The sequence below is a fragment of the Microtus ochrogaster genome, linkage group LG2 (genome assembly GCF_000317375.1).
Source record: "Microtus ochrogaster isolate Prairie Vole_2 linkage group LG2, MicOch1.0, whole genome shotgun sequence".
NCBI classification, from domain to species: Eukaryota; Metazoa; Chordata; class Mammalia; order Rodentia; family Cricetidae; genus Microtus; species Microtus ochrogaster.
Window position 1 is genome coordinate 54,034,569 of NC_022028.1, and position 14,976 is coordinate 54,049,544.

Consider the following 14,976-nt stretch of genomic DNA (forward strand, 5'->3'; position numbering starts at 1 on the left):
CTCCCCTCTTCTCTCTGTGTCCCCTCCTCTCTCCCCCCACTCCCCTCTTCTCTCTGTGTCCTCCCCTCCTCTCTCCCCCTCCCCTTCTCTCTCTGGCCTTTCTCTCCCTCCCCATTTCCTCACCTCTCTGCTGCACTGTTAGAATCTCCACAATGGCGTAGTTGAATCTGCAGAACGTATGCACCTTGGCCCGCTTCTGCTCCAGGAAACCCTTCTGGCTGTTCCAGTACTCTGCCTGGATCTGTCCCAGCTCGGTCACTGCTTGGTACTTGCCCACTTCACTGTCATATCGCAGGTGTTCCTCCTGGTTATAATTGTGTCGCTGCAAGTACCGCACATGCTCCATCCCATTGGAGTAATGGCATTCGCTTTTAACTTGTTGCAAGAAACGAGCTGTGGAGACAGAAGTGTCACCTGCCCAAGTGACTCTCTCTCAGGGACCAGACACCTCAAAGCCATATGTCCCTCTTCAGATACCCAAACCAAGTGGGCATGAATGCCTTGAACCACCTCTGCCTACACTGCGCTCTCTCTCTCTTCTCTCTCTCTCTCTCTCTCTCTCTCTGTAGCATAAATAATAAAAACCCAGAGACAGATATTGGGGTTCAACCTAAATACCAGAAAAGCAAGGCAGCCAAGCCACTAGGGAGGTCTTACCTCTACCAAGGCTGGGCAACTATAGACTAAGCAAACTAAACCTCTCTCTCCTCCCATTTTATACCCCCTCTAGTGCTGGCATTAAAAGCATGTGACTTCCTAGTACTGAGATTAAAGGTGTGAGCCACCACCACCTGAATTTGTTTCTGTATTGGTCTTGTGTAGCCCAAGGTAGCCTTGAACTCACAGATCCATCTGCCTCTGCCTCCCAAATTCTGGGGTTAAAGGTGTGTGTTACCATATCTGACCTCTAGTGGCTTTAACTTCGCCTCTGGTCTTCAGGCAAGGTTTATTTATTAAAATACGAATAATATCCCACTACAATCTTAACAAAATCCATAAAAGAGAAGGACCCAGGTTCTGGGAAAACCGACCTCGACTGCCAGAGAAAGCACAAACACTCCACCCTTTCACTAGCCCGTGCCTCCCCTCATTTCTTTACTCTTTGTCTATGACCGCCAGACCCCAAACGGGTGGAGAAGTTGATGGGCCATTCCATCTCCCGCTTCTCCCGGTCTTGGCCAATAATACATCCTCTGCCGAGGCTGTCGAGATGGTTCAAGGGTAAAGCACTTGCCTTTGGATTCCCAGAGCTCACACCGTTAACCCTGTGAGGGGAGACAGAGGGATCCAGGAGTCTCACGGGCCACTAGCCCAGCCTAGCTCCAGACCCCTCAAAGAGCATGTCCCAAAATAGAACAAAAACCCTGGAGGAATGGCAGGGATGTCTCCCACATACAAACAATCTCTGCTGCTCAGAAAGGGTGGAAGTGTTGCTACTGACCCACAGTCTAGAAACGAACAGTCCAGATGGGTTAAAACAAGACAGCACAGCCCTGCCATGGCCAGCCAGAAGGGACTGGTAGTGACCGCTGCGGTCAGGTCACCTCCTCAAAGATCAGCGCCCAGAGGGGGCCCTGGAGCAGGGGACCCCTTCTGATCCCGTGCCCATAATGTCCTAATGAAGACCACACAGTAACTGCTCAGGGCTGAGCCTCAGCCTGACAGCTGCCTCCCACCTTCACTCTCAAGCCTCTTCACCCTTTCTAGAATATTCTGCCAAAGGCTGCTTAGGGCTGGCCGTGACGCAGGCCTGTGCTGCCTCTGGGAATCTAAAGAGAAAACAACGACCTCTTCTCACTCTTCAGCTTAAAACTATGAAGTGAGAAACCAAAGGGAAACGGTCAAGGCGCGATCCCAGAACGAGACAAGTCGGGAGAGAAGGGTGCGGCTCTGTAGATGGAAACGGCAGGGAGACGGAGCCGGAGACGACGCGCTCTGGGGAACCGAACGACGGTTAGCGTCAAGGATGGTTACGTCGGTCTCAGACGGGAAGGGTGGTGGCTACAAGTGTTTACGGACGGGTGCACACGTGAGGTGAGGTGAAACCATGCATAAGAACTTGAGAGAGTTCATGAACTTAGTCAAGAAAGCAGAGGACAATGAATCTCAGAATGTGAGGGCGCAGGCGAGAGATGAGCTGGAGGGATCGTGGGGAGCTAAGCACTTAAAAGCCGGGCGTTGACGCAGGCCTCTGGGCTTTTCCTAAGTAATAGGAAACTGCTGGAGAAGTTTCCAGAAATTTAAACCATGATCCCAACACTGACTCACAGTCTCTAATCTGAATGACAGATCCAGAGAATTCACAAGCCAGATCTTTTTACAATGCAATGCCAAATTTACTTGTCAAATCTGATCAGAGGGGAAGCTGATGAGATTCAATCCTCTTTCGCTGTTCCAGGCCACAAAAACGTGAAAGCAAAACCAAACCGGGCTCCAATCAGCCCCGGGCTCTCAGAAGGACGGCCCACAGCTCACGGCGCCCACGGCTCACGGCGCCCACGGCTCTAAGGCTGCCTTAGCTCCCGAGGAGAAAGCGAACTAACCCACCACCCAGCTGAGCTTCCAAAACAGAAATATACATACAACATAGAATACAAACACACACACATGAAGTCCTATTTTTAAAGAGAAACCTCTTTGTCTGGCATAGCTCAACACAATGAGGACAAGTCCTGTGCAGGGGTTGATTTAACATCATGATTATCAGTCCTCTCCAGGCCCTGAGGACTGTGACACAGGCTGGAGATGCTCCAGGAAGAAACTGGAAAGCAGTGGCTGATACGTGGGGCCTCTCACACAGATCTGAGAGCACAGGCATCCCGGCTTCCATTTGGGGAAACAGTTTGGATTTCATGTGAGGATTGTGGGTGGTCACAGAAAATATCGGTAGATTCAAGGGGCTTGACCTGGACAGTGAGAAGTCGGCCCCTTCCTCCCCCACCCCCAGCAGCTCAGCACCTGAGGTGTGCACTTACGTCGGGGGTCCCTGACCAAAGCCACGGAAGAGCTCATCACCATCAGTGTCAGGATCACAGCTGCCACCCAGGGGCCTCTGGGGAGCCACAGACACACCATGCTGGAGGAGAGGTGGTCTCACACCCTGAAAACTGTCTCCTCTCTCCATCCACACCCAGGTCAGAAGACCCAGGGGATTCACTGCTTTGGTGCTGTGCTGAGTAAGGTCGATGCTGAGGAGCCAATCAGCATCAGATGTGAACAGCATCATCAGTTACTAGTTAGAAATTCACTATGAGGGCCCTCTATGAAACCAGCAATTTCTTTTTTAATTTGGTATTTTTAATGCTTGATCCAGTCGCAGCTGAAATGCTTCCATCCAGCCACAGTGCTGAGCCGGCTCTGCGATGGTGTCACTCATTTGCCAGTCTGAGCACTGGACGAGCAGTCACCTCCCCTACACAGGGCTGCTGGGACTGCTGTGTGTCTGAAGCTTGTGGGAGCCAAGGAGATGAAGGAAGATGGCTACGAGTCAGTCACCTTTAACCTGGTGCTCACTGCACGCAGCTTGATGATGTCCATGTCAGATGATGTCACCACTGTCTCTCGCATTTCCTAGAGCTGGAGAAGGCTGTGGTGCTGTGGTCATCTCCAGGAGCAGTTTCCAGTCTTCCCTGGTAACCGATGATGTGGCAGAACTCAGGCTCCTGATTGGACTGCGCTTCTTCAGTTAGGGGAAATCTCTGAGAAGCTAATGGAAACTGAAGGTGAGTCATGGTGTAGTCCTGACATGAGGGGCTTCTCCTGCTCAGCTCCTGTTGCTGATTTCAGTGGGGCCTCCAGAAGCGCAGGTGAGGGTCCCCATGGTTATTCACAGTCCAGTCCTCAAGGGAGACACTCAAAGCAGAGGCTGGGTGTATGTGGAGTTTTTGGTTGGGGTCACCAGCTCCCCAATAACCAAAGCAGAGACTTATAATAAATTCTAAATGCTCAGCCGATAGCTTAGGCTTGTTACTAACTAGCTCTTACAACTTAAATTAAGCCACATTTCTTATCTGTGAACTACCAAGTGGTGCGGTACCTTTTTCTAGCATGGCAAGTCCATCTTGCTTCTCTCTGCGTCTCCTGGTGACTCTGCCCTTCTTCATCCCCATGCTTTCTTTTTCCCTGTCCACAAGCCCCGCCCAACCTCTTCCTGCCTAGCTATTGGCCATTAACTCTTTATTAAGCCAATGAGAGCAACATATCTTCACCATGCACAAAAAGACAATTCCATAACAGCTGAGCGTCCTGGGGGATGAGGGTGGGGTCCTGCCAGGTTTCAGTTGAAGTCCCGAGAGCAAGAGTCTGGGGAGGGTGGGGTGTGCGGCAGAGCTGGATCCAGACTGAAGCAGTTCTCTGACTTGGGTCAGAGCCCTGGAATATGTGTTCATCTCTGTGGGTGTCAGCTGGAGGTGATGCTCCTCATCCTGATGTCATTGACTCAACTTACCTGGTTTTATATTCTTTAGCACAACACACCGAGGTCAGATCCAGAATTCCTATGGATGCTCAGAGAGGGAGCTGGGATTCTCACAGCTGCAAAGATTAATATCATAAAGGGAAGAGTTTAGTAGGCTTTCTTTTGGGCCACCAACCAGCTCCCATGTCATGACATGGAAACTTAATATTAGTTATGAACACGCAGCCTTAACTTAGCTCTTATTTTAATCTGTTTCTTTATATCTACATTTTGCCTTGGGTTTTTTTAACCTTTCTTTCTTCTTTCTTTCTGTATGTCCTACTTTTGTGCTTCTCGTGTCTGTCTGTCTGTCTGTCAGCTGCCTGACTTCTGGGTCCAGGCATGTACCTCTCTTTCTCCCTTGTTCTTTTCTCTCTTCTCTTCTCTAGCCTAGATTTCTCCTCCTATTTATTCCCTCAGCCCCCAACCCCACCTATCCCTCTCCTGCCTAGCTATTGGCCATTCAGCTTTTTGTTAGACCAATCAAGAGTTAGGCAAGGTAAAAACAAGTGCAACGTATTTTTACATAATTAAACAAATGTAACACATCTTTGCCCAGTTAAAATAATATCCCACAACATAAGAGTTTAAGGTTTTTTTCCCCATCTAGATCTCCATGGCAAAGCACCGACCTAACACTGAGCGACTAAACTAGCAAATTACCCAGCAACCCCATGCATGCTGGGCATGCGCCAACCACTCAGCTACAGTTGCAGCCCACCTTCGACTTCGAGACAACTCAGTCTCACAGATAACCTTGAATTTGCCGTCCTCCCACCTTACCCTCTAGACTAGCTAAGATCACGGAGTTGTGATCTAAGGGTCCAGGTAGGAAGATGCATTTTCTTCAGATTCACTTCAGCGTTCTAGGACTCACCGCCCTGCTGCTGTGTGTGGTGTGGACAGTGTGGAAAGCATCAGCCTGGGGCCGAGGAGATGGCGCAGCCAGGAAAGTGCTTACCACACAAGCTTGACGGCTCAGCTCCATCCCAGCACCTATATAAAAAGCTAGACGCGTGGCACATGACCATAATCCCAGCACTGGGGAGCCTGAGGCAGGTGGATCCTGTTGACCAGGCAGCCCCTCCTCTCAGCAAGCCCAGGTCCCAGTAAGAAAGCCTGTCTCAAACAAGGTGCATGGCTTCTGAGGAATGACATCCTAATTGACCTCTGGCTGTGATGTGTGCATGCAGGTACACATGCATACCTTCACAAACACACGCGCGCGCGCACACACACACCAACATAATAGAAATCAACCTGCTCAGTGTTTAGTCAGTCTCTTTTTAATCCATCCTGTAAAGCCTGTGGCTAGAATGCTGCTTATTTTACTAAAAATAAATAATCGTCTTTCATATGCATTTTATTAATAACCCCTCCCAGCTCATGAAAGTTTCTAACTAGCAGCATAAACCAAGGAGCATTTGTTCACAGTAACATTTTATATAAGTAAAATCAACTTAAACGTCTAACCATCAGACTTCAGAGTGTGTAGGGTGGGTGAGCTGCACCGGTTGCTACGGCAAACTTACACCAGCACACCCAGTACACCCCAACATCGAGGAGCTGCGCTCTAGAGCGTCCTCAGACACCAGAAGTAACTGAGTCACCACACTCTGACAACCGAGAAAAGAAACCGTCGTTAAACCCAAAGGCCATTTGGGGCCCATTAGCGGCAGGGCAGAGTGGCTACAAGAAGTCAGCTACAGGCACGCCCCACCCCGCACACTGTCGGGTGGAAGGTGAGTGCCCCCTGGTGGGCAACCCATCTATTTTCCTTTAGTAAAACCTGAAGCTTGGCAGAGGCCAATGAGGAAGCACACACTTCCTGGGGGAACGCAGTGAAGGGAAGGGCAGGTTAGCTAAAGTTGGGCTAACTGCTACCTTCTCAAAGAAATTGGGGGAGGTCAGAGCTGCCACCCGGACTCTCGCCCCATCTCTTCAGAGAGAGGAGAGCATTGTTTGAAAGCATCACTTGTCACCATCAGGTTTCAATGCAGAAAACTGAAATGCTCACCCAGAAGGAAGGAGCTCAGTGGAACATTCACCGTGGAGAGCAGAGAGCTGGATGTGTGGGACATCCTTAAATATGTCAGCCTACAGCAAATACCAACATTGCCCCGCAGACTTTAACCATTGCCTGGCCCAGGAAGACAGGAGCACGTGCGAGGCGAGTAAATCAAACGCCCATAAAAAACTTCCGTGTCAAGCAATTATTTGAATAACACATAATTTTGTCATTTATTAAGATGGATGCAGGGTGGGGAGATGGCTAAGAGCATTTGCTGCTCTTGCAGAGGACCCGACTTTGGCTTCAAGCACTCCATTGGGTAGCTCACAGCATCTGTCACATCAGCTCCAAGCAGATCCCTTCCTCCGACCTCCGTGGGTACCTGTCTCACACACGCACAGCCACAGCACACAATTTAAGACAAAATAACATGCCTCTCAAATGACTAAAAGTGAAAGCCACCGTGCATGCTCATGAGACGCGTGTTTGCCCAGCGCAGCACGACCCAAGGATGCTGGCTTGGCCCTGACTTGCTGCAGACCTGCGCTATGAAACCCTAAGTCTTCAGCTTGCAGTCTTCAGGTCCGAGCTGAGGTGCATCAGGCAGCATTGGTGGGGTTGCACATGTGAGGGCAAAGCCCAACACGTCTGCATGCTGCGTGTGACTCCAGCAGGTGCCATGTGCTGCTGTTTACTGGTGGTCACTGTACATTGTGATTGTGTCTTCCTGTACTGGGCATGGAACCCGGGGCTTGTCCCTGCTTCCGTGTTTACTGCAGCACAATCCTCCACGACTAACTGTGCAGTCGGTCAGGATGCCTGTCAGTGGATGAGCGGATAAAGAAAAGGGCTGAAAGTTTCATCTACTGAGAAACTAAAATTACATGGATATACACTAATTCTGGTGCATATTCGGTTTGTATGCATCCGTTTCAGTTGTGTGCATACATGGATATTCATATGTATTTACATGTGCATGTGTCTAAACTCTAAAGGAAGAACATGGGAGGATTATGTCCCTGAACTGTTTTACTTAGAAACCCTGACCAAAGAGGAAGCAACACGCTCGATGCTTCTTGGCGCTTCCCCGGCACAGGGTCCCCTGCCCTCCCAATCCACAGCTCAAGGAGGTCCAGGTATGGCCTAACCACCAGTCCCAGGTGCACAGCTGTTAACTGTGGAAGCATCCGTGTGCAGCTAATTCCGCAGATGCCCTGAGAGCAGGGGCTGTCAGCCATGGCGGTTCCCAACCAGACTCCATGGGGTGCACCACCCAGCCTGCAGACCCGAAGAAGTTTGTTGCAGGGGTGGAGGGCACTATAGAGACCTCAGCTAGACATCACCTGGGAACCATGGACGACGAGGCATGTATCCCAGGAACGCTCCAAACTTGCGATTCCTCTGACTGAAGTCTTGCATACACCACCACACCCAGCTTAGAGGCAAGAGATTTTAAACAATGGTACGGAAATAACCAGTATGTGACCGAGTGCCTTTAAGACATGGTGGTTTAGTAGGGAACATATGTGTGTGTGACATTGCTGCTTCTGAGGTCCTGCAGAAGACCACTGCCCTGACCACACCACTTCTTACAGGCTCAGGTCTTCACTGGTCTTTCCACTGAATGTCATGACTGGTGTAGAAATGTCATGTGTGTTCTCCGTTACACTCAAGTGTCTTCTTTCCATATTGAATTTATTAGGAACTTCAGTCGTGGAAGAATGTTCAAATTTGAAAACATTTTGTCCACTAATACTAAGTCTGTGATTTTATTTTTCTTCAACTTTCTACCACCTTTTCTGGTGTGTCTTGCATCCCTGGGACAGCCCTCGCCAGTCATGGTATGTGAGTCTCTCACGTGTGCATCCCTGGGACAGCTCTTGCCAGTCACGGATGTGAGTCTCTCATGTGTGCATCCCTGGGACAGCCCTCGCCAGTCATGGTATGTGAGTCTCTCACGTGTGCATCCCTGGGACAGCTCTTGCCAGTCACGGATGTGAGTCTCTCATGTGTGCATCCCTGGGACAGCCCTTGCCAGTCACGGATGTGAGTCTCCCCTGTGTCTTGTTGATTAGGTTTGCTGGTTTGAGTTGAGGACTTTTGCACCCCTGTGTCTTGAGTGTCACTGGCTCACCATGTCCTTGTTTGATTACGGTCTCAGGATAACGGTTCTCAGCTAGAGAGAGCTTGGAAGCATTTTCTCTGCAGCTTTGCAGAATCTTAGGCAGGAAGACTTTTAGTTGGTCATTAAATGTTTGGCAGGCCTCACTGTGAGGGAAGTCTATCCTGAGCTTTCCGTGGGTGCACAAACTCATGAACGGTTCGAGGTTTGTTCAGGCCATGACAACTTCAGCGAGGGCAGCTCCAAGGAGGCAAGAGGGAGGTACTAAGGTAGCAGGCTATGGCCCTTGGACCTGTGAGGCCTTTCCTGTCCAAAGCAATAGTGAACCACTGCTTCTCTGCAGCTGGCTTCCTCAGCGAGAGCCCCTGGAGCGCCCGGCCGCTGATGGAGTCTGTGTGGTGTTCCCAGTGTGGGACTCCTGGGAGGTCACCGGCCCCGGGGACCCCACCACCTCGCTGATCACTGACCCGGGATATCCCCACCTTGTTATCTGCCCCCAATAGCAACAGAGACCCTCACTGTGCAAGTCTCCCTGTCGGCCCAGCACAGGGTCCCTTCTGTAAGCTCTTAATCTCACTGATAAAAGATTTTAAAAACAGACAAGGAAAACTTGCATTGAAACTTGGACACCAAGCTGAGGTAGCAATCTATCTTGTAAAACCTTATGAAACAAATCCTCTTTCTTTTATGCTGTGTTATTACCACAATCAAGGTTATATAGTTGAGAGGATAGAGAGCAGGAAATTTTTAAGTTACTATTGAAATTCTAGTGATTTAAATTTATAAATAGGAAACTTTCTAAATTACTTTCTTACCAACTTAGACCATAAAAATTGAGTAAAGATTGTAACCGTAAGGGTTGAAGCAAAACAAAGTCCCAAAGGTGGGGCCTCGCCGCTAGAGGGCAGCACTCCTCTTCTAGAGCTGGCCGCTTGCCCTAGGAAACACCGCTTCAGACAGGAGGCCTTCAGCACTGCAGGAAAACATGGCTTTGAGCATATCACATGGGCTTTGTGATCAGAAACCCAGCCATTTGTTGCTGGGTAACTTCCGCCGTCTGCCATCTTGAAAGAGTGCTGGGGGAGGGAGGGTAATGGGTTACTGGGGAGATATGAAGTTTACTTGGGGTGGTGACGGTTACTGGGGGCGGCTTGGGTGCTTTCAGCTGCCTACAGAACAGCCTTGAGACTAGCAGACCTCAGCAAGAGACTTAGTACTTTGTTACCAACATGGGAGGGTGAAACCCCAATTGGTGGCCCTGTCACCTGGCTCAACGTCTTCCCTTGTTCATCTTCATTTGAAGGCTCTTACTTTTAAGATTTTTTTTCACCTTCTTAACAAAGAAACATTTCTAAAGTTACCCTGCTGAAGGTACTCAACATGAAACAGAGTCCTGAGCCAGTGTCCGGACTATCAGAAATTATTGTAAAAACCAATAGCACGGCCTCATGTGTGAGCACCGAAGTGCCCTTAAATCTGGTCTCTCAGAAGTCCTTACCTCTTTAACTCTAGGGACTTCTCTTGCCTCTTGGAAGTTCTAAGACTTCATTATGACACCAGTTCCGGAACCTTCACAGACCATATCCTGCTTAGGTCTGAAGAACCTAAGCCACACAGTTCCTGGGAGGCCCTCTGCACTCTTGTCTACAAGGGTCTCCCTAGCACTCAGGCCTCACAGCTCAGGGCTGTGAGTTTGAGGACTTATTTATCTTGCCCTCTCTCTGACAAACAAATCCAGATGCCGTGGAACCCACTGAGGACACTAACCGGAAGATGGCAGGCTTGGGTAAGAACCAGCTTCCTCTCTGGCATTTCCTCAAGACCTGCTCTCTCAAGTCTTGTCCTGGGGGCATTAATGGAACTGGCTTGCTTTCTTACCTGGTGTCTTTCAGCCCCAATACCCGTTCTTTCGTTCTGACTGATTCCTGAGGGAAAGTTGTCCATGGTCATCACATCTCTAGAGCAATCATTTCTGGCTTTTTAAAGTTTAAACTCTGACAGAGTAACCACTACCCACAGTGCTAGAACATACCACAGCCCCCCCCCCACATCCTTCCTACTGCTCACTGCCTCAGCAACAAAAAGTAGGTACTTCATCCCTTCCCCACACACGGGATGACCACATCCAACTTCATCCCTTCCCCACGCACAGGATGACCACGTCCAACTTCATCCCTTCCCCACACACGGGATGGCCATGTCCAAAAGTCCACACTAAGAACATTTCAAACACCAGGCAAGGGACAGCTGCTTTCTGGGACATCTTGAGCCACCATCCGAGCTAATCTCCTTCTCACCAGAATCTGACACTCTTGTGTTGGAGACCAGCTGCTGACTTCAGGAAATATATTCAGAGCAAATCTCTAGATGCTAAGGGTTCGGCAGCAGATTTTCTCACAAACATCTAAAAAGTCTCAGCAGACCAGCCCGACCCACCAGCGGGGTTGAGGTTACATCGTGAAGTAGATTTCCACTAGTTCTCTTGGAAGTAGCCTTGATTGTGGGATGATCTATTTCCTTTTGGTGTAGGAGGTCCTTCTATCTTTGTGTTGATTTCATTGGTTGAATAAAGAAGCTGCCTTGGCCTTTTGATAGGGCAGCCCTTAGGTGGGCGGAGTAGACAGAACAGAATTCTGGGAGGAAGAAGGCAGGCAGGGAGAGACACCATGATTCTCCGAACCAAGATGGATGTAGGTTAGAATCTTGCCAGTAAGCCACAGTCACGTGGGTGATTCACAGATTTAATAGAAAGGGGTTAATTAAGATGTGAGATTTAGCCAAGAAGAGGCTAGAGATAATGGGCCAGGCAGTATTTCAATGAATACAGTTTCTGTGTAATTATTTTGGGGCTAAGCTAGCCAGACGGTGGGACACAGCCTGTTCCCCTTCTACTACACCTTGGGCATTCAGAGCTTGATAATCTTCAGGCTTCCATGGTCACACAGACTTCTGGTTGCTATGGACTTATTCCCCCATTCATTGTCTTTTCTGCTCTATCTTAAATATCAAATACAAACCAACCATATAGATACACAGACAGTCCTAGCGGGCATCATCCTCCAGTCCTGGTGACAAAGTTCACAAGTGTGTATAGGTGAGCAGCGACTCGAAGGTCACTGACAGGAAACGTCCATCCTCTCCTCTGGCACACTTCAATAACACTGCCTTCAGAGGGCACCTTCCCAGGGCCTCCAAAACCAAAAGGTTGCTCATCCGCACAAAAAAAACTTGAGTATGACATTCTTATATGTGTATCTGTAAAAGTTACAAATGTACAAATATACTAATATTTATGTTTTAAACAAAATGGAAAATGTATACATAAAGGGTTAAATTATAAACACACACCAAAAAAGTTCTAATTTTTCCCTCACCCCTCAGAGGACTGCTTTGCCACACCACTGATCTCCCCCAACCTCCTCCTGTTCCACTGAGGGGGCTCCACTGACAACCTCCATGGAGGAGGGGATCCATCTGATTGCCCACTTTAAAGCAAGGGCTATAGCAGCCAGGACTGTTACAAAACCAAGAGAACAAGTATAAGAGCTAAAAACTGGGCTGGGGCCAGAATGACAGAAGCATGAGGAAGGGAACTCCAGAAGCTGGGCTTGCCCATAAGGCTTGTAATCCCTGGCAAGGAAGACAGGAACCAAAGCCAGCCTCCATTACATGGTGAGTTCAAGGCCAGTTTGGGCTCTATGAGACCCCAGAGGGAAAAGGGAGGGGGGACAGAATAGTATGAGGGCAGCAGTGGCCTCAGGCGATGACATGGCCCAAAGCCGATAGGTCTCTTTTTGTTTCAGAAGTAATTTTGGTTGCCATCTTGACTCTGCTGGGCCTCCTTTTCCTGGTTATTCTGATAGTAAGATGGACACGGTGTAGAAAAAATGGTGAGTAACCATGACGACTCCCCTCAAAAGTCCCAGACGGAGGGAAGCTGAGAGGCAGCCCCCTAGCGACAGACTTTCCTGGTGTGCTCAGGGTGTGCCCCACACAGGCGTCAGAGGTCTGACCCTGCCAGTGACTCTGCTCACAGAGTCAGCACAGTCAACAGAAACAGAAGAGTTAGTGAGAGGAATAAGAATACTTTAAAACCAAGTCTATCTCAGTTCCAAAGGAAAGCATGCAAGTCTGAAAATGTGGGAAAACAAGATGCTGGCAGATGCCACATCTGATGGTGTGCAGAAAAAAATAAACACATGAGAGCGTGGGAGACAGTAATACAAACACTCGGTGGTACCTGTTATAATTTTAAAAAAAAATGCTGCAAGATCCCTGGCAGCAGTAGGCAGCAGAAATGTTGTAGGTCCCCAAATGGTGGTAGCAGGTCATGTGGCGGCAGGCAGCAGGCCCTGAGAGCAGCCAGTACCAGACAGAGATGGCTGCCAGTCCCCGAGTGGTGGCTGGTCCCAGGCAGGGAGACACATGGCGGGTGGGCAGGAGATAGGGACAGACACATCGTACAGAATAGAATTTGATATTTATTACTTAGAGGAGGGGGGAGAAGGAGAAGAGGACAGGGCCCCAGAATTAAGGTCCCTCTCCACAGAATCCTCCTCCATACCTGTCCTGCTTCCTTCTGTCACCTGCATGCCCCAGACTTCCTCTCCTTAGTACCTGTGAACCCTCAGAGAGAAAGCAAGCTAGCATGACAGGGCTGGATGGGGACACTGGAAAGGAGGGCTTGGCATCCCATCAGGGGGTCAAGGCTTAGAGCACAGAAGGTTGGGTCGGGAAGAACGCCTCTGCCAATAGTTAATGGAAACATTTGCCTACCCCTTCCACAGTGACACAAATCTCCAGAGTCAACTCAGAACAATGTGAGTATCTGACGCAGTGAACAATGAAGTGCTTTGCACGTGGATTCCCCATGTGTGTCTGGCTCACCTGTGTGCTTGCAGAACACAGAGTATATGACCCCGTGAGCTACACCTCTGCATTTCTAAAGGAATCTGGCAGAGATCTCCTAGAATGGACCAGTAGTGCATGTGCATGCATGGTTGGGAGGCAGCTCCTCTCAGGGGCAGCAGAAACCCTAAGCCTTGGGATCAACAGACCCCTCAGCCATTAAACTGATTGCTCAGTGGGAGGTCTAAGTCTCCCTGTGAAGAGGCCTTCATAACTGGACAGAAGGCTCTAACAGCCAGGAATGGTGAGAGTGGATCGGGCTAAGGTTGCTTTGATGAGGAGGGAAAGGTAACATCTTTGAGAGTGAGCCCAGGACGCTGCAGGGGAAGAGGGAGCTGGGTGCTGCGGTGCCGTCCTGGAGTCTGTGTTTGTTAACTCTTAGATGTCTAAGTAAAGCCCTGAGATCAAGTCACTGAGCTCTCTCCTTTCTCCCTAGGTGCTGGGCTTCTGGACAATGAAGATGGTAGGAACAAATGTTAGGAGCTGCAGATAGTTCATGAAGAATGTGTTGCTTCTTCTCGCTTTCAGCGGCATGTGTACAAGTAGCAGACTGCCCTTGTGGCTTCCAGCTGCCTTGCTCTGTGCTCATGCAGATGCAAAACAGCTGGGCATTTTCTCCAAAAGGGCAACTGTCTCTCCTTAAGATCATTGAAATAATTCACTTTCTCCTCTGGTTTACACCCATCCCCAGTATCTATAAGAATCCTTATAAAAACAGTCCCACAGATGTTTAAAATAGGATAAAAGGGGCCGGAGAGAGGTTCAGTGGTTAAGAGCAAGGACGTTCATGTAGGCAAAACACCAAGACCACACACATAAAATACATTTTACGTGGACAAAACACATAGTTTATAGATTGTCATGAAGGTCAAATAGCATATTGAAGAGATACTTTGAAAGCTATATAGTAAAATGAGACACACAAAATTTATGAACCCTATTTTTAAAAATGAAGTTAATAATCTGAACAGCTGATACCCATCCATGCCTCACTACTAAAGGAGAAGCTGGGTTCCTAGTTGAGGCTCATGACTCCAATGCTCAGATTCTAAACTAAGTACACGCACTTGACTTAGAGAAAGAGGGTTACTGAGTGCTAGATTTCAATATTTAGCATTTTTTATAGTTAGATTATCCACCAAATTTAGCTATATAGGCTGGAGTGAATTACAAAGGTAATTTGAAACAAAACATCCCAGAAACACGATGGCTAGGAGGGGACTCCAAGGCACCGAGGTTTTCTTTCTGCAGGGACTCACACGAGCCTCTGGTTTCAGTATGCCTCCATGTCCTTCTCTCTGTCATCTTGGCACTAGAACTGCTCTCCCAATGGCTGCCTATGGGTGTGCCCTCGACTGACTCACTCTCCGGAGTCACATCCAGATCTCATTCGGAGCTGCGCACTGCCCCTCGTTCTTGTTTGAAGCCAACTGGACCCACCAACCAATCGAAACCTAGAGGACCATGAAGCTTTGGGTT

The 14,976-nt window shown here is 49.0% G+C and overlaps 2 protein-coding genes across 2 annotated transcripts in view; one reads left to right on the forward strand and one right to left on the reverse strand.

Moving 5' to 3' along the window:
* Nucleotides 1-3,112, reverse strand: part of LOC101996807 (HLA class II histocompatibility antigen, DRB1-4 beta chain-like) — a 4,258-nt gene extending 1,146 nt beyond the window's left edge. Inside the window, exons 1-2 of the mRNA XM_005360433.2 lie at nucleotides 2,976-3,112; nucleotides 124-393 (exon numbers count right to left, since the gene is read on the reverse strand). Coding sequence (XP_005360490.1) covers nucleotides 124-393; nucleotides 2,976-3,075 — 370 coding nt within the window. The 5' untranslated portion in view covers nucleotides 3,076-3,112. The remainder of the gene's footprint in view (nucleotides 1-123; nucleotides 394-2,975) is intronic.
* Tsbp1 (testis expressed basic protein 1) overlaps nucleotides 1,978-14,976 on the forward strand; it is a 23,048-nt gene continuing 10,049 nt past the window's right edge. Inside the window, exons 1-5 of the mRNA XM_005360432.2 lie at nucleotides 1,978-2,034; nucleotides 3,575-3,722; nucleotides 12,393-12,479; nucleotides 13,377-13,409; nucleotides 13,934-13,960. Of these exons, the coding sequence (XP_005360489.1) occupies nucleotides 3,710-3,722; nucleotides 12,393-12,479; nucleotides 13,377-13,409; nucleotides 13,934-13,960 (160 nt within the window). The 5' untranslated portion in view covers nucleotides 1,978-2,034; nucleotides 3,575-3,709. The remainder of the gene's footprint in view (nucleotides 2,035-3,574; nucleotides 3,723-12,392; nucleotides 12,480-13,376; nucleotides 13,410-13,933; nucleotides 13,961-14,976) is intronic.